General features: G+C 32.0%; 1 protein-coding gene across 1 annotated transcript in view; it reads left to right on the top strand.

The window, feature by feature from the left end:
* Nucleotides 1-20,324, top strand: part of LOC142335394 (neuronal acetylcholine receptor subunit alpha-6-like) — a 49,731-nt gene that overhangs the window by 19,314 nt on the left and 10,093 nt on the right. Inside the window, exon 2 of the mRNA XM_075383859.1 lies at nucleotides 18,994-19,197. Coding sequence (XP_075239974.1) covers nucleotides 18,994-19,197 — 204 coding nt within the window. The remainder of the gene's footprint in view (nucleotides 1-18,993; nucleotides 19,198-20,324) is intronic.

Genomic DNA, 20,324 nt, shown 5'->3' with positions numbered 1-20,324 from the left:
TTCCGTGAAAGTGTGACAACTTTTGACCAGTTTAGGCAAATCAAGAGAACTAATAATTATGGAGTTCGCGACGAACCGCATGCTAAAGATTAAAGGATACCACACCTGGGCCAGAGACGATAGTTATCATTGATTCTAGCACAAGGAATCCTTTTAAACTGTTCAAGTCTGAAAATCTTCAGGATTGAGCATATCTTGATGTAACAAATTTAATCGAAAGTGAAGTTTCTGGTCGAGGTGTTACCGCAAATCGTCGCAAAGGAAATTGAATAACCCGGGTCGAGGTGTCACCGCCATTCAACGCAAAATTATGTAAGATAAGCGGTGAATGCGGGAAATTTTGTTAGATAAGCGGTGAATGCGGTGAAATTACATAAGACAGGCGGTGAATGCGGTGAAAAAAAACTTTATCGCCTGGCAGCGGTGAAATTACATAATTTCACCGCTGATTTTAACAGTGAATTTAGATAAATTCAGCGCTCTGAAAAAATTGTCCAAATTATGTGCGATAAGCGATGATTGCGATGAATTTTTACAAATTCAGCGCTTAGAAAAAAGTGCTAAAATTCTGTGCGATTATCAGTGAATGCGGTGAAATTAAAGGGGGGTAAGGGAGGAATCGTTAGATTTAAGCCCCTCTAAAATTACCACTTAATCTTACATCTTTTTAACACTTTTTTCTAAGCGGTGAATTTATGTAATTTCAACACTAGAGTAAGAAGTGAACTTACAGAAAATCACCACATTTCACCTCCAAAATGTTTAATTACACCGCTACAAATCGCAAATCTTGCAAAAATTGACAGCGCATGATTTACAAAAAGTAGAGTGAATTTGATTTATATTCAAAACAAAATTTCTAGAAATTGGTGAGAGATGGCGCAGTGGAAGAAGTGCATAACATTGAGTAAGGGCGGTGAAATGCGGTGACTTTTTGTATGCTCACCGCTTACAAAATTTCACCGAACTTCACCGCAAAATTATGTTCGAAATTCCTTCTTTTCACCGCTTATTTTACATATTTTTCTAACTTTTCCTCGACCCGGGAACTGAAAGTAGGCTACAGACTATGAAGAATAGTTTCTAAAATCTGGTCCTTTCCAACAGTGTGCATATGAGTTAATTCAAAAACGGTAACCAGTTGCAAAATTTGATACGCAAACTGCGTATAAAATATGGTGGATTTTAGTAGTAGTAAGAAACCAGTACACCCTAGGCCACTTTTTGGCTGATTTTACCCAAACGTGTTCGATCATGCGCGCGGATGAAAAGTTCTTGGCAATTATTCCCTGTATGTTAGGATTGTTGCCTGAAAATTTAATGGACCTAACTTTTTGAACAGGACATGTTGGCTTGCCTCTTTAATAAGGTATATAAACACACTGTGGAGAATACTGTTTGTATACAAATGCCTAAGGGCTATAAATCCACTCTATATTTGTCATGAACACTTTTGCGTGGAAATCTGGGCTTCTAATGTGAATAAACTATATATATATATATATATATATATATATATATATATATATATATATATATGTATATATATATATATATATATATATAGGTATTGCGAAAGCAGGCTTAATTCCTGATTACGCAAGTTTGAAGAACCCAAGTTTATAAATTTATTAGGGATATTTAAACCCTGTGAAGAAGATTGTTTGTATGCAAATGTCTGAGGGCTATAAATCCAGTGAACACTTTTGCGCAGTAGCAGAAATCTGGGTGTCTAATGTGAATTATCTATGTATTGGTATATGCAGACTCACGTTGAAGATTTCGTTTTTTTAACTACATGTGAAACGCCTGGGTAGGAAGCGTTCTACTTTCTGATGAAATTATTGCCTAAGGGCTAATTTTAGAACACAAACTCAAACTCGAACTCGAACTCGTCTGCCTCAGACTGTTAATAGACTTCCCTTTCATTTATTACACAATAAGCCATATGATTCAGACGTATTACGTTTTGACGAAATTCGTATCCAAAAAAAAACAAGTTCGAACACGATAAAAGGAAGTAATTGATTCTTCAATAGAATTTATATAAAAAGGGAACAAAAAAAGCATTTTGAAAGATTATAATTTACTGAAACTTTGACCTCATCAACTGTTGTTTTGTCCAGCAAAGACCAATTGACAGGGAAGACAATCGTCGAGTAGAAAGAACACAAGTTGAGAGTAACTTCCTGCAATTTAAATCAGGTTAATTCAACATTTGAAAAGAATTCATCGTTTGAAGTGATACTAAGAAGTTAGGTCCTTGAGGAATCCGAAAAGCATATAAACATCTTGTTTTTAGTTTTGAAGGATCTATCAGAAAAACGAGTGGTGTCAAGAAGAACAGTTGGGTGGAACAACATCTTGTCACTTTGGTTGCAGAGAGCATACGGACACAAAAGACGGAAAAAACTCTTGTTTGAATTCCGAGCGCTTCAAAAACAAATTGACATGAGAAGGTAAAAAAGAAGATCTGAAAACCAGAGGATTAGCATTTTTGTCTATCATCAGAGCGCATCAGGAATCCCTAGACAAGTGGAGTGGTTCAAAACAGAAAAATTTTGGAAAGTAAGTTAAAAATCTTCTTTATTCATCATTTATCTCCGCCATCATTTCAACCTATATAACTCATCCACGGATCAAAAAAAGGTACCAACATAGTTAAAGATTAGCATCCCTTATTCATCAGGAAGCATTTTTTCTCTATGTTTTAAAGGCGAGGAGCTGAGATTAGTCGATTAGCAAATAATTGAGACACATATTTAGTTGTTAAGATTGCATCACAAAATTTATGACCTATCAGATGTGAAATATGAAAACTCTTTTTAAAAACCAACACAAAATTACTTTAAAAAACGTCATTTTCAATGTCAAAGGTCAATTGTACATCATTTTTTCCTCTTATTGTACAAGTCCTAGAGAAAAATTTCTTAAGGAAAAATTGTTCCATTAGTGAAAACTAACACAAAACTACTTTAAAAAACATCAATTTTGCTCATATAACATATGTATGAGTCACCAAAGGTCAAATTTACATCACTTTTTCCTCTTAATGTACAAGTCCTAGAGGAAAAAATTCTTAAGGAAAGTTTGTTCCATTAGTGAAAACTAACACAAAACTACTTTAAAAAACATCAATTTTGCTCACAAAACATATGTATGAGTCATCAAAGGTCAATTGTACATCATTTCTTTCCTCTTAATGTACAAGTCCTAGAGGAAAAATTCTTAAGGAAAAGTTGTTCCATTAGTGAAAACTAACACAAAACTACTTTAAAAACATCACTTTTGCTCATATAACATATGTATGAGTCATCAAAGGTCAATTGTACACCATTTTTTTCCTCTTAATGTACAAGTCCTAGAGAAAAAATTCTCAAGGAAAAGTTGTTCCATTAGTGAAAACTAACACAAAACTACTTTAAAAAACATCAATTTTGCTCACATAACATATGTATGAGTCATCAAAGGTCAATTGTACATCATTTTTTTCCTCTTGATGTACAAGTCCTGGAGAAAAATTTCTTAAGAAAAGGTTGTTCCAATAGTGACAACTAACACAAATATACTTTAAAAACATCATTTTTGCTCATATAACATATGTTTGAGTCATCAAAGGTCAATTGTACATCATTTTTTTTCCTCTTAATGTACAAGTCCTAGAGAAAAAATTTTTAAGGAAAAGTTGTTCCATTAGTGAAAACTAACACAAAACTACTTTAAAAAACATCAATTTTGCTCACATAACATATGTATGAGTCATCGAAGATCAATTGTACATCATTTTTTTCGTCTTAATGTACAAGTCCTAGAGAAAAATTTCTTAAGGAAAAGTTGTTCCATTAGTAAAAACTAACACAAATATACTTTAAAAACATCACTTTTGCTCATATAACATATGTATGAGTCATCAAAGGTCAATTGTACATCATTTTTTTCCTCCTAATTTACAAGTCCTAGAGAAAAATTTCTTAAGGAAAGATTGTTTCATTTGTGAAAACTAACACAAATATACTTTAGAAAGCATCAATTTTGCTCACATAACATATGTATGAGTCATCAAAGGTCAAATTTACATCACTTTTTCCTCTTAATGTACAAGTCCTAGAGGAAAAAATTCTTAAGGAAAGTTTGTTCCATTAGTGAAAACTAACACAAAACTACTTTAAAAAACATCAATTTTGCTCACAAAACATATGTATGAGTCATCAAAGGTCAATTGTACATCATTTCTTTCCTCTTAATGTACAAGTCCTAGAGGAAAAATTCTTAAGGAAAAGTTGTTCCATTAGTGAAAACTAACACAAAACTACTTTAAAAACATCACTTTTGCTCATATAACATATGTATGAGTCATCAAAGGTCAATTGTACACCATTTTTTTCCTCTTAATGTACAAGTCCTAGAGAAAAAATTCTCAAGGAAAAGTTGTTGCATTAGTGAAAACTAACACAAAACTACTTTAAAAAACATCAATTTTGCTCACATAACATATGTATGAGTCATCAAAGGTCAATTGTACATCATTTTTTTCCTCTTGATGTACAAGTCCTGGAGAAAAATTTCTTAAGAAAAGGTTGTTCCAATAGTGACAACTAACACAAATATACTTTAAAAAACATCACTTTTGCTCATATAACATATGTTTGAGTCATCAAAGGTCAATTGTACATCATTTTTTTCCTCTTAATGTACAAGTCCTAGAGAAAAAATTTTTAAGGAAAAGTTGTTCCATTAGTGAAAACTAACACAAAACTACTTTAAAAAACATCAATTTTGCTCACATAACATATGTATGAGTCATCAAAGATCAATTGTACATCATTTTTTTCGTCTTAATGTACAAGTCCTAGAGAAAAATTTCTTAAGGAAAAGTTGTTCCATTAGTAAAAACTAACACAAATATACTTTAAAAACATCACTTTTGCTCATATAACATATGTATGAGTCATCAAAGGTCAATTGTACATCATTTTTTTCCTCCTAATTTACAAGTCCTAGAGAAAAATTTCTTAAGGAAAGATTGTTTCATTTGTGAAAACTAACACAAATATACTTTAGAAAGCATCAATTTTGCTCACATAACATATGTATGAGTCATCAAAGGTCAATTGTACATCATTTTTTCCTCTTAATGTACAAGTCGTAGAGGAAAAATTCTTAAGGAAAAGTTGTTCCATAAGTGAAAACTAACACAAAACTACTTTGAAAAATTTCAATTTTGCTCACATAACATATGTATGAGTCATCAAAGTCAATTGTACATCATTTTTTTCCTCTTAATGTACAACTCCTAGAGGAAAAATTCTTAAGAAAAGGTTGTTCCATTAGTGAAAACTAACACAAAACTACTTTAAAAAACATCAATTTTGCTCACATAACATATGTATGAGTCATCAAAGGTCAATTGTACATCATTTTTTTTCCTCTTAATGTACAAGTCCTAGAGGAAAAAATCTTAGGGAAAAGTTGTTCCATTTGTAAAAACTAACACAAATATACTTTAAAAAACATCACTTTTGCTCATATAACATATGTATGAGTCATCAAAGGTCAATTGTACATCATTTTTTTCCTCTTAATGTACAAGTCCTAGAGAAAAAATTCTTAAGGAAAAGTTGTTCCATTAGTGAAAACTAACACAAAACTACTTTAAAAAAAATCAATTTTGCTCACATAACATATGTATGAGTCATCAAAGGTCAATTGTACATCAATTTTTTTGTCTTAATGTACAAGTCCTAGAGAAAATTTCTTAAGGAAAAGTTGTTCCATTAGTAAAAACTAACACAAATATACTTTAAAAAACATCAGTTTTGCTCATATAACATATGTATGAGTCATCAAAGGTCAATTGTACATCATTTTTTTCCTCCTCATTTACAAGTCCTAGGGAAAAATTTCTTAAGGAAAGATTGTTTCATTAGTGAAAACTAACACAAATATAGTTTAAAAAGCATCAATTTTGCTCACATAACATATGTATGAGTCATCAAAGGTCAATTGTACATCATTTTTTTCCTCTTAATGTACATGTCCTAGAGGAAAAATTCTTAAGGAAAAGTTGTTCCATTAGTGAAAACTAACACAAAACTACTTTGAAAAACATCAATTTTGCTCACATAACATATGTATGAGTCATCAAAGGTCAATTGTACATCTTTTTTTCCTCTTAATGTACAAGTCCTAGAGGAAAATTTCTTAAGAAAAGGTTGTTCCATTAGTGAAAACTAACACAACTACTTTAAAAAACATCAATTTTGCTCACATAACATATGTATGAGTCATCAAAGGTCAATTGTACATCATTTTTTTCCTCTTTATGTACAAGTCCTAGAGGAAAAATTCTTAGGGAAAAGTAGTTCCATTTGTAAAAACTAACACAAATATACTTTAAAAAACATCACTTTTGCTCATATAACATATGTATGAGTCATCAAAGATCAATTGTACATCATTTTTTCCTCTTAATGTACAAGTCCTAGAGAAAAAATTCTTAAGGAAAAGTTGTTCCATTAGTGAAAACTAACACAAAACTATTTTAAAAAACATCAATTTTGCTCACATAACATATGTATGAGTCATCAAAGGTCAATTGTACATCAATTTTTTCGTCTTAATGTACAAGTCCTAGAGAAAAATTTCTTAAGGAAAAGTTGTTCCATTAGTAAAAACTAACACAAATATACTTTAAAAAACATCACTTTTGCTCATATAACATATGTATGAGTCATCAAAGGTCAACTGTACATCATTTTTTTCCTCCTCATTTACAAGTCCTAGAGAAAAATTTCTTAAGGAAAGATTGTTTCATTAGTGAAAACTAACACAAATATACTTTAAAAAGCATCAATTTTGCTCACATAACATATGTATGAGTCATCAAAGGTCAAATGTACATCATTTTTTTCCTCTTAATGTACAAGTCCTAGAGGAAAAATTCTTAAGGAAAAGTTGTTCCATTAGTGAAAACCAACACAAAACTACTTTGAAAAACATCAATTTTGCTCACATAACATATGTATGATCATCAAAAGTCAATTGTACATCATTTTTTTCCTCTTAATGTACAAGTCCTAGAGGAAAATTTCTTAAGAAAAGGTTGTTCCATTAGTGAAAACTAACACAAAACTACTTTAAAAAACATCAATTTTGCTCACACAACATATGTATGAGTCATCAAAGGACAATTGTACATCATTTTTTTTCCTCTTAATGTACAAGTCCTAGAGGAAAAATTCTTAGGGAAAAGTTGTTCCATTTGTAAAAACTAACACAAATATACTTTAAAAACGTCACTTTTGCTCATATAACATATGTATGAGTCATCATTTGTCCATTGTACATCATTTTTTTTCATCTTAACGTACAAGTCCTAGAGAAAAAATTCTTAAGGAAAAGTTGTTCCATTAGTGAAAACTAACAAAAAACTACTTTAAAAAACATCAATTTTGCTCACATAACATATGTATGAGTCATCAAAGGTCAATTGTACATCATTTTTTTCCTCTTAATGTACAAGTCCTAGAGAAAAATTTCTTAAGAAAAGGTTGTTACATTAGTGAAAACTAACACAAATATACTTTAAAAAACATCACTTTTGCTCATATAACATATGTATGAGTCATCATTTGTCAATTGTACATCATTTTTTCCTCTTAATGTACAAGTCCTAGAGAAAAAATTCTTAAGGAAAAGTTGTTCCATTAGTGGAAACTAACACAAAACTACTTTAAAAAACATCAATTTTGCTCACATAACATATGTATGAGTCATCAAAAGTCAATTGTACATCATTTTTTTTTCCTCTTAATGTACAAGTCGTACAGAAAAATTTCTTTAGGAAAGGTTGTTTCATTAGTGAAAACTAACACAAAACTACTTGAAAAAGCATCAATTTTGCTTACATAACATATGTATGAGTCATCAAAAATCAATTGTACATCATTTTTTTCCTCTTAATGTACAAGTCCTAGAGGAAAAATTCTTAAGGAAAAGTTGTTCCATTAGTGAAAACTAACACAAAACTACTTTGAAAAACACCAATTTTGCTCACATAACATATGTATGAGTCATCAAAGGGCAATTGTACATCATTTTTTTCCTCTTAATGTACAAGTCTTAGAGAAAAATGTCTTAAGAAAAGGTTGTTACATTAGTGAAAACTAACACAAAACTACTTTAAAAAACATCAATTTTGCTCAAATAACATATGTATGAGTCATCAAAAGTCAATTGTACATCATTTTTTCCTCTTAATGTACAAGTCCTCGAGGAAAAATTCTTAAGGAAAAGTTGTTCCATTTGTAAAAACTAACACAAATTTACTTTAAAAACATCATTTTTGCTCATATAACATATGTATGAGTCATCAAAGGTCAACTGTACATAATTTTTTTCCTCTTAATGTACAAGTCCTAGAGAAAAATTTCTATAGAAAAGGTTGTTCCATTTGTAAAATCTAACACAAATATACTTTAAAAAACATCCCTTTTGCTCATACAACATATGTAAGAGTCATCAAAGGTCAATTGTACATCATTTTTTTCCTCTTAATGTACAAGTCCTAGAGAAAAAATTCTTAAGGAAAAGTTGTTCCATTAGTGAAAACTAACACAAAACTACTTTAAAAAACATCAATTTTGCTCACATAACATATGTATGAGTCATCAAAGGTCAATTGTACATCATTTTTTTCCTCTTAATGTACAAGTCCTACAGAAAAATTTCTTTAGTAAAGGTTGTTTCATTAGTGAAAACTAGCACAAAACTACTTTAAAAAGCATCAATTTTGCTCACATAACATATGTATGAGTCATCAAAGGTCAATTGTACATCATTTTTTTCCTCTTAATGTACAAGTCCTACAGAAAAATTTCTTTAGTAAAGGTTGTTTCATTAGTGAAAACTAACACAAAACTACTTTAAAAAGCATCAATTTTGCTCATATAACATATGTATGAGTCATCAACGGTCAATTGTACATAATTTTTTTCCTCTTAATGTACAAGTCCTAGAGAAAAATTTCTATAGAAAAGGTTGTTCCATTTGTAAAATCTAACACAAATATACTTTAAAAAACATCCCTTTTGCTCATACAACATATGTAAGAGTCATCAAAGGTCAATTGTACATCATTTTTTTCCTCTTAATGTACAAGTCCTAGAGAAAAAATTCTTAAGGAAAAGTTGTTCCATTAGTGAAAACTAACACAAAACTACTTTAAAAAACATCAATTTTGCTCACATAACATATGTATGAGTCATCAAAGGTCAATTGTACATCATTTTTTTCCTCCTAATGTACAAGTCCTACAGAAAAATTTCTTTAGTAAAGGTTGTTTCATTAGTGAAAACTAACACAAAACTACTTTAAAAAGCATCAATTTTGCTTACATAACATATGTATGAGTCATCAAAGATCAATTGTACATCATTTTTTTCCTCTTAATGTACGAGTCCTAGAGGAAAAATTCTTATAGAAAAGTTGTTCAATTAGTGAAAACTAACACAAAACTACTTTGAAAAACATCAATTTTGCTCACATAACATATGTATGAGTCATCAAAGGTCCATTGTACATCATTTTTTTCCTCTTAATGTACAAGTCCTAGAGAAAAATTTCTTACGAAAAAGGTTGTTCCATTTGTAAAAACTAACACAAATATACTTTAAAAAACATCACTTTTGCTCGTATAACATATGTATGAGTCATCAAAGGTCAATTGTACATCATTTTTTTCCTCTTAATGTACAAGTCCTAGAGGAAAAATTCTTAAGGAAAAGTTGTTCCATTAGTTAAAACTAACACAAAACTACTTTAAAAAACATCAATTTTGCTCACATAACATATGTATGAGTCATCAAAAGTCAATTGTACATCATTTTTTTCCTCCTAATGTACAAGTCCTAGAGAAAAATTTCTTAAGAAAAGGTTGTTACATTAGTGAAAACTAACACAAACATACTTTGAAAAACATCAATTTTGCTCACATAACATATGTATGAGTCATCAAAAGTCAATTGTTCATTATTTTTTTCCCTCTTAATGTACAAGTCCTACAGAAAAATTTCTTTAGGAAAGGTTGTTTCATTAGTGAAAACTAACACAAAACTACTTTAAAAAGCATCAATTTTGCTTACATAACATATGTATGAGTCATCAAATATCAATTGTACATCATTTTTTTTCTCTTAATGTACAAGTCCTAGAGGAAAATTTTTTAAGGAAAAGTTGTTCCATTAGTGAAAACTAACACAAAACTACTTTGAAAAACATCAATTTTGCTCACATATCATATGTATGAGTCATCAAAGGTCAATTGTACATCATTTTTTTCCTCTTAATGTACAAGTCCTAGAGAAAAATGTCTTAAGAAAAGGTTGTTACATTAGTGACAACTAACACAAAACTACTTTAAAAAACATCAATTTTGCTCTTATAACATATGTTTGAGTCATCAAAAGTCAATTGTACATCATTTTTTCCTCTTAATGTACAAGTCCTAGAGGAAAAATTCTTAATGAAAAGTTGTTCCATTAGTGAAAACTAACACAAAACTACTTTAAAAAACATCAATTTTGCTCACATAAAATATGTATGAGTCATCAAAAGTCAATTGTACATCATTTTTTCCTCTTAATGTACAAGTCCTAGAGGAAAAATTCTTAAGGAGAAGTTGTTCCATTAGAGAAAACTGACACAAAACTACTTTAAAAAACATCAATTTCGCTCTTATAACGTATATACGAGTCACCAAAGGTCAATTGTACATCATTTTTTCCTTCTTAAATTACAATTCCTAGACAAAAATTTCTAAATTAAAAGTTGTCACAATAGGGAAGCAAAATTACTTTAAAAGATATGAATTTTGCCCTTACAAAAGTATTCGAGTAATCAAAAGTCAACTGAACATTTTTATTGCGTGTACGATAAATACAAAACAAAATATTTATTGGAAGTTTCCTTAGGTAAAAAATTATGCAGTTTTGAAAATTAGGTGGAAAAATTAACTCGCCAAAGAAATTCTCCAGAAGCACTTTTGTTCAATTTTCTCTCACTTCACATCTGTGAAAAAAAAATGGATTGACAGCAAAACTTTCCTACTTGAGATATATAAAGCAAATATTGAAATCAACCTGTCATTCAAAGTTCGTCAACCATAGCAAAGATTTCTCGCTTAAACAAACTTTGCAGGCTAAATGTCATTCTACTTGATTAATATAACGCTCCCAAAAAGCACATTAATAGTCTTATTTATTTATTTATCGTTGGCCGTTTACATACATTAATTGCAACCGAAATCTCCGACTAAATTCCGTTAGTACTCTAAAACATACCTAAAATTGTCCAGAAATGTTTGAAAACGTGTCAATGAGTCATCAGTTGTTAAAGGTCTATTTTTAAAAACATATTTTGTATCTATAAACAATAAATAAACTAGGAAATTTATTAGAAAAAATGTCCAAAACTCAGTAAATCCGCTATGGGCATTTCTAGAAACTTTCACTTATATTCAAACAAAACTATATTTCTTTCTAGAGGCTGTACATTTGTGAAATTTCTATGAGAATAAAAACGTACCAAAGAGTTCATCTATTTAAAACATAAAATAAAGAAAATTAAGACAAAAATTTGTGACAATTAGCAAAAGTTTCTTGTCATTATGAAACGATTTATTAATGTTTGTTGAGATTGTTCTTCAAAATAATCCTAAAATTTGTAATAAACGTTTCCAGAAGTTAGTAGATGCAAATTAGGGCTTACTAGATGTCATAAACTATGACATAGTTTCTCTAACTTTGTTTTTGAATGAAAAACTAAACTAAAAACGTTCAGACCATTTTGTTGAAGCCTTTATTTTGCTGATTCGATTGGCAGCACCGAAAAAGAAATTCAACATCAAGAGTTTTGTCAAGATTACAGTATGAACTTCGAACGATATGTAATACATATGTATCTGTAGTAACATTAATTCTCAACCAATTTACAGAACCGAAAGAATTTTAGTTAGATAAAAAATGCATATTTCGTAATCAACGGAAAATTTGCGCATCTGTTTTACATTATATCATTCTGAGTGCAAGGATCTGCAAGGATCTAAATTTTTGTTAAACTGACAAAATGAAATGAACAGAAACAGAATGTTGATTGGTATGACAAAGATCAGCAAGGTAAACTATGCTATGCGTTACCAAAAAAGCCAGTTTTTTCCCATGCTATAAAAAGCGGCGATGAAAAATCACAAAACTACAATCCAGAAATCCTTTCTCCTTCAGGAAACTATACAGCTCTTTTACAATCTACTCGAAATTTATGATAAACTTACCAGATGAAAAACATTTGGTTTCTTGCAAAAAAATGAAGACAACTATGTAGATTTCGACGTTTTCTTATTGTGTTCGGTTTTTGTCAACTTTAGCTAAAATTCGTGATCCTTTCTTTGCAAGGTCCAATAATAAATTAGTGTGATATGATATTTGATATGTAAAACTTGATTTTCTCATCAGTCTTAACTTTCGGTTGACTGTTGAATTATTTGTGTTCGTCAACCACAAAAATGTTCTCAGTTGACTTGTGAGAAAATTCGAACACCGAGGTCACAACCATCAATTTTGAAAATTCAGTGAATTTTTTCTGTCATATTGCATCTGAGATTGCTTTCATCAAATTGTTTATTGAAATTGTATTATTGAAAAGCAACCCAAATTACCAACGATTTGATTCTGTCACATTTTATTGATAACACATTTGTCTGTGAGTAAAAGATGTGTTTGACAGTTTTCAAAACAACCCAAAAAAATCAAGGAGAAAAAGTCAGTTGGAAACTTTAAGCAACTGTAGACCGAATTTCTAATCAGATATAAAATTCATTAATAGTAAAACAAACTGCAAGTCAGTCATAAAAAACACTAGGGCCTTATCTTGATTTAGCCTAAAACCACACAAAAACAAAAATCAATTCAACACACAAAAATACAAATAGATTTTAGAGAGATAAGAGTACTGTAAAAACAATCCTTGCTTTAAAATTATTCATTTTAAATTTTCAACAACTACAGATCAGTCGTTCTTTTTCTTTCTCAATGAATTAGTATTGATTTGTAAAAACTTAACACAAAAATCTTATGTAAGTAAGCTTAATTTTAGATACTTGAATCTAGTTGATGCAAGTGGTTGCAATATAGTGAGTTTCGACTTTTTTTTTAATCCTAAACTAAAACAAAACACCAAATTTCGGAAAACAAAACGGAGGACTACCATGTTTTTGTGGTTCAATCTCCGATTATCCCATCAGTATGAGCCCAGTATTTTTGAAGTAATTTTTTTTGCCATATAAAACTGCATTCCTAACTTATAATTGCCAGAATTTGGGATCACCTGTAAAAAAATATAGTAAAAAAGTTTTCAAACGGTAAAGTTTCCCCTTCATTGAAAAGGTTTACGTGTAACCAATACTTTTGATACATGTAAATTTTTGAAAAATTTTTGAAAAATTTTGGAAAAATTAGAAAACAACTGAAAACTATAAAAGCAAGGTATTTAGTTAGATAAATCATTTTAAAGCATTCAACAACTGAAAACCATTTGCTTTGATTGGAGTCAAGCAAATTGTCTTCCAAACTAATTTTTTTGCAGGTACAATATTTCAAACGAATTAGAAGTGTAAGTTTCTATTTTTCTCACTAAAACCAAATTTTTGAACAGCAGTTTAGAGATAGAAGTATACAAAGCAAAACGTCTAAATATATTCGCTTTTCTTTAAATTACTGATTCTTCTCTAAAAAAACTGGCTCATTTTTTCGGAGTTTTTAAAATCAATTGTACACTTATTGTTTCCATGATTAATTGTGTTAGAGTGAATTTCAATCAAGTCATTCCTTGTGAGCTCACAAAGTTTAAAAAGCACAAAAGCGTATACAAGGTCAAGATCAATGATTTCATAGATAGTATATCTTAGGAATTTTAAGTGAATAGGTTAAGTGATTAAATTCCTTGTATGGCTTAAAATACAAAATATGATCCGTGGATGAGTCTTTTTAGAAGGTTTTTCCAAAGTGTTTATCAGTATTCAAATATTAATATTACTTTTTCTGTTTTAGATGAAGAGATTCAACTGTGACGAGTGCTCGAAGAAGTACAACAAGAAGCAGAAGCTATTACAGCATATGGAGAAGCAGCATAACACAAAATATGAAAAAAACAGCAAGCTATGAATGCGGACAATGTAATAAGAAGTTCACTCAGAGCAGGAACTTGATTCAGCATTTGAAAACAGTTCATGGATGTCAGACGTACACAAAGTGCAAGCAATGTACACAATTATATGGCGAAACTTCATCGTGTGCTAGGCATGAGGAACACGCTCATGGTATTCACACAGAGGATCCAGAGAAAGTTAAAGGCAAGATTGAACAACAAAAGTCTAAACATGCGATCGAAAAATTCTTCCAGTTGTTCAGATTACAAGCGAACAACCAAATTGATGTGTTCACTTTTGTTACGGAGCATATGGAAGACCTTAAATCATTCGTGAGAAACAAAATAGCAGAGCTTGGACCTTTGAAAAATCAGCTCTCTGTTTTTGTACAGATGTTGAAACCAACAGATGGTACCAAAGTCGGTTGTCATGCAAACTCAAAGTCGAAAATTTTAACAACAGAACCATCAGATGATGAAATTTTTGAAATGATTGATCAAATAAACAATTCAATCCAAATTTTTTCAACCGGTGGAAGTGGATTTATTGTTCAGAAAATTGATCACTTGGATATCAACATTAACAAATTTAAACCTAACAGAGGAAGCAGTTACATTGCTACGCCAGCTGCCCTAGTGGGAAACAACTTTCTCCCAAAAATTCGAAACAATGATAACAAATGTTTTGCATACTCAGTGCTTGGAGCAATGTTTCCAGAGAAGGAGCATAAACAACGGCAAAACAAATACAAGCCAAGTTTGCACAAACTCAATTTGGATAATAACGAGTTGCCGATGTTCTTAAGGGATGTTCCAAAGTTTGAAAAGCAAAACAATATTGGAATTAATGTTTTTGGTTTCGAGAAAAAGAAAATTTTACCACTTTATTTGTCTAAATTAAAAACACAAAAAAAATTCCTTTGTTGCTGCTGACTGATGGACTTACTAGTCATTACTGTTTGATCACAAACTTTCACGCTTTCATGGCCCGCCAATTCAGTGGTAAAGAACACCACCGATACTAGTTTTGCGAACGTTGCCTTCACGGCTTTCAAGACGCCCTATCACTTGAAAAACATTTGGATTTATGCGGGGAGCATAAAGCTGTTCATATTACTATGCCAACGGAAGACTCAAAAATTGAATTTACAAACTGGCATAAAACGTTTTCAGTACCCTTAGTGATTTATGCCGAGACAGAGGCTATCAGCCTAAAACATGACACTTGTCGTCAAAATCCTGAGAAAGGTACACCTTGAACAAAGAAACTCAGATACCTTGCGCAATAGGATTCTGTGCTGTGGATAAAGATGATGGAATTTATTATTATAGTTTTGAAGGTGAGAAATGCATCCAAGATTTTTTTCGGTGGCTCCGAGAGAATGCCAAATCTATTTCTGAGAAAACAAAAACATAGACGTCTCATAATATCTGATGAAGAGCGCAAGCAACTGATTGATCAGGGCACAAGATGTGTAATTTGCAAGCATAATTTGAACAACGAAAAAGTAATCCATCATGGTCACTTTACTGGTGAAATCTTCGGTGTGGCACATAACAGCTGCAATCTTAAGCTCCGTACGCAGACTTTCACGCCTATTTTTTTCCACAACCTAAGTAAATATGACGCACATCATCTTCTGAAATACATAGAAATCCAATCGGAAGAAATAATGACAGTCATTCCCTGCAACAGTGAGACATACATCTCATTCTCCTTCTTTGTTCCTGTTGGTAAAAGCAAAGATGACAAGCTACTATATGAAGAACTTCGTTTCCTTGACAGCTATCGTTTTTTATCCGGGAGTCTTGACACTCTGGTTACAACAAAGGACTATTGTCAATTATCTAAACATTTCCCAAAACATGTCGACATTTTGCAAAAGAAAGGAGTTTTCCCATATTCGTATCTCGACAGCTTTGAGAAACTCTCTGAAAAGTTGTTGCCTGAGTTTGGGGGTCAGTGGATAAGTTCACTGTCTGGTCAAATTGATGTTTCTGAGGAGGATGTTCAGCATGCTAACAAAGTTTGGAATATGTTTGCCTGCAAAAACTTTGGTGACTATCTCATGTTAGTGCACCAATGACTTTGGTCATTACTATAGTGCACCTAATATTTCATGGGATGCAATGCTGAAAACAACTAAAGTGAAATTGGACTTGCTCTCTGATATAGATATGCTGTTGTTTTGTGAGAGAGCCATCCGTGAAGGATTGGATGGAATTGGTGAAAAACGGTATATGAAAGCTAACAACAAATACTTGCATGACTTTGATGAAGGAAAACCAAGTACGTATGGACTTTTTCTGGATGTCGTTAATTTATACGGTGGAACAATGATGAAAAAACTGCCAACCGGAGGATTTGAATGGTCAGACATCAGCTTGGACAAGATCATGCAAACATCTGACGAAAGTGATGTTGGGTACTTTGTAATGGTTGATCTGACTTATCCTAGCAACTTACATGACTGTCACAATGATTTCCCTCTGGCTGCTGAGAAGTTAAAAATCGATGCTGAGATGCTTTCTCAGTATCAAGTAGAATTGGGAAACAAGACCAGTCATATCCCAAAGCTTCTGGAAACGCTTCAGTCAAAGCAGAATTATGCATGTCATTATCCAGTTCTGAAACTTTATTGTCAACAGGGGTTCTAATTAGCCAGACTACATAAAACTCTGCAGAGTGACTTTATGAAGTGCTATATTGAGCAGAATACAAAATTGCGACAACAACCCGGTATCAGCACCTTTGAAAAGAATTTTTTCAAACTGTTGAACAATTCATGCTTCGGAAAAACGATGGAAAATTTGAGATGTCGTTACAAGATGGTATTTGTTGAAAATGAGGAGAAAGCAAAATTTTATTGCAACAAGTACAATTTTGAGAAATTCACTATATTTCGAGAGAACCTTGTTGGGAGCACTCTCAGCCAGAAAGAGATCAGGTGGAATAAACCAACTTATCTGGGTGCTGCTATTTTGGATCTGTCAAAACTACATCTATACAGGTTTCATTATGAAGAAATGGGGCCTTTGTTTGACAAAAAAGCTCGAGTGATGTATCGTGAGACTGATTCTCTCTTTAATGAAATCGAGACGAATGACATATACGAAGATCTTAAACAGCTGAAACACGTGCTTATTTGAGTGATTACCCCAAGGATCATTACTTGCATAGTGAATTGAACAAAAAAGTGCCACCTAAATTATCATATGAGTTGAATGGTGACATTGTGATGGAAGCAGTTTTTCTGAAACCAAAAGCTTACTCTGTAAAAATTTTGCAGAAAGTCAAACAAAGTGCCAAGGATGTGAGCAAACATGTGAAAAAGACACTTCATCATGATAAGTTCAAAGATGTGCTCAAGTCAAAATCACCATTGAGAAAACTAGTAACATCTATAACTAGTGACAAACACACACTCAACATAACAGAGTCTAACAAAATTGCTTTGAGTGCATTTGATGATAAGCGTTACTATCTGAGTGACGGTATAAGCTCATACGCGTATGGACACTATAAAATTGGTCACAAGCGGAAACAGCCCTTGGAAAAACCTCTCAAGTCCTATATTGAGATCAGTGAATGTGAAACCACCAGATATTCAACTGAACAACTTGATACTGAGATTGAAGAAACCTTTTCACCACCTGATCCTGGGTTCTGGAAAACTTCTCAAATTGAGTCCGATGAGGAAGAAATATTTGATTTTGATGCAGCCCCAAAAGAAAAGCCGTTCTCAAGATTTCCATATATCGATTTCGAAGCAGAGGAAGAGCCGCCTGCAAAGAAACAACGCTTGTCCAGTAGGCGCTAAAAAATTGATGATGCTGCCCAACTCAATCCCGGTTGGGAGTCTCAAGAAGTATTGACGAGGAGATACAAAAACCTGCGACTGCTCCGCGCAGGAGCTTCTTGTGACAATAACAGCTTTTATAGGGGATAGCTGCCCAACTCCACCCCGGTTGGGAGTCTCAAGAAGTATTGCCGAGGAGATACAACAACTTGCGACTGCTCCACGCAGGAGCTTCTTGCGACAAAAACAGCTCTAAAAGGGGGGTTACAAGCTTTTCCACATGTCCAGACAACACAAATAGATGTTAAACAAGATGCTGACGGAGAAGCAGTTTTAAATGGGTACATTTATAAAACTTAAAACAATGACTTAAAACTGAATTTTGTGTCTTAAATTTTTATTTAGATGTTTGTTATATATAGTTTATTGTTTGTTCTTAACCTTGCTTTATTAATTTAACTTTTTTTATTTTGTTTCATTTTTACAACCTAAGCAAAAAATTAGTTCCAAGCTGTCTGTCGGTAGTGTTTTGTTGTTTTTTGTTTCCTCGGACTCATTAATTAACCATCAAGAGACAAGATAACCGCAGAGTTTGAGTAAATAACCCATAAAAAAGGTACCTCTCTATTTCAAAATGAAGTTGAGGTACGTGTTTTACATATTCAGGCAATAATCCTAACATACAGGGAATAATTGCCAAGAACTTTTCATCCGCGCTTATGATCGAACACGTTTGGGTAAAATCAGCCAAAAAGTGGCCTAGGGTGTACTGGTTTCTTACTACTTTTAGTTACGTTGCAAAGTGGAAAATTTGAAAAGGGGAAGCTTTGGAGCCTGTTTTCAGCAATGAGTCCTATGTATCAACAATGAAAAACTAAATTTAGTGACAAACTCGTTCATATTTGACCGTGAAGCGATCTAGATCTACCTCTGTGGTGTCATGTATGACAGGAGTGTGTAAAAAACTGTGGTAATGTAATATGTCTGTTTGTAGTTGCATTGGATGCAATTAATATCATCCACGAGGCATTCGACCGACAGTTGATAAATGGTCGCAATGGTCTCATCGCTTTCTACTCCTCTCTCGCTACTATCCAGTTTGCATGCTCATTCGACGTCTCTCTCTTCCCATTCGATGACCAGTCTTGCCAGTTGCGATTTGGACCGTGGACTACTGACAACGAGGAGTATGTTCTAGGTCAGAATCTATTTCAATCTTATCTATCTTATCTATAAATCTTATCTATAATTTATAGTTCAGATACCCTACTGAATTTTCTAGCTTAAACTGAATGTCAAATTTGCATTCTTTTATAAATAATTTTGCAAACTTTCTACAATAATGCATTAATTTTACGAATATTTGTAAACAGGTCGTAATTTATTTTATCAATTATCGTAAAGAAGCTGCCCCTGTATGGTGATTTTGTATCACGTATATCTCTTACATGGTAAGTATACTGAACACATTGAAAATGAATTGCGCAATCTCCGAGAAAAGTTCGGTGAAAAAATCCACATAGCTATATTGAGCAGAGCTCGAAAACAATTTAAAAGCACAAAATTGTACAACCAACAAAAGATTTCGAACTTTTTGGTTGTAATTTTTTGCGATCATAATTTATCTGAGTATGGTTTGGTTACTAAGAACGTTCATCCTGGATCCTGGGTTGTTGAATTGCTTCATCATTTAAATGAAAAGTGTTTGCGCCGCCGCCTCAGTGTTGTCAATTAGTGATTGTAATAATATTATTATTAACAAAGAAAATTATCCTTTTGGAAGTTTTTTCTTGATGATTTGACAATTCACCTTCTTTTTTTAGGAAATTTAGATTGGAAGTCCTGAAAAATTTTGTCGAACGCTGCGCAAAAAGACTAAAGCTTTTAAGACCTAACTAAGCAGGTGTTAAACAAAAAAAATAGATCAGAGCTCTGGTATTTTGGTGATCGAAGATTTGATAATTCCCATTTAGTACTAATTAGGCAATGACGCTCAGTCCAGGAAGCCCGGGATGTAAAGAGAAAGTTAGAATTGAGCATGGATAATTTTAAGTTCCCACATTTTTGTTTCTAGCCAAGTCTGTGAAAAATGTAGGGTTACGAGAACTAATAACTATCGCAATTTATTTGCACATAACAAATTTAAGTAATTTATAAAATTCGAAACAAAGTTAAAAACAAGTATTGTAATACAAATCTCAAGTCAGAAAATTTTCAGCGTTATTAATTTTTTCATAGTCGTTAAACAGTTTTTTGGGGTTGAAAAATTTACCATTTACCATTCAGTTTTTGTTTTAAAGTCTTTGATGTTTTGATTTAAATCAA

The sequence above is a fragment of the Convolutriloba macropyga genome, chromosome 2, assembly GCF_964194025.1.
Source record: "Convolutriloba macropyga chromosome 2, txConMacr16.3, whole genome shotgun sequence".
Taxonomy (NCBI): Eukaryota; Metazoa; Xenacoelomorpha; order Acoela; family Convolutidae; genus Convolutriloba; species Convolutriloba macropyga.
Note: the sequence above shows the minus strand (reverse complement) of the source record. Positions and strands in the feature narration are given on the sequence as shown.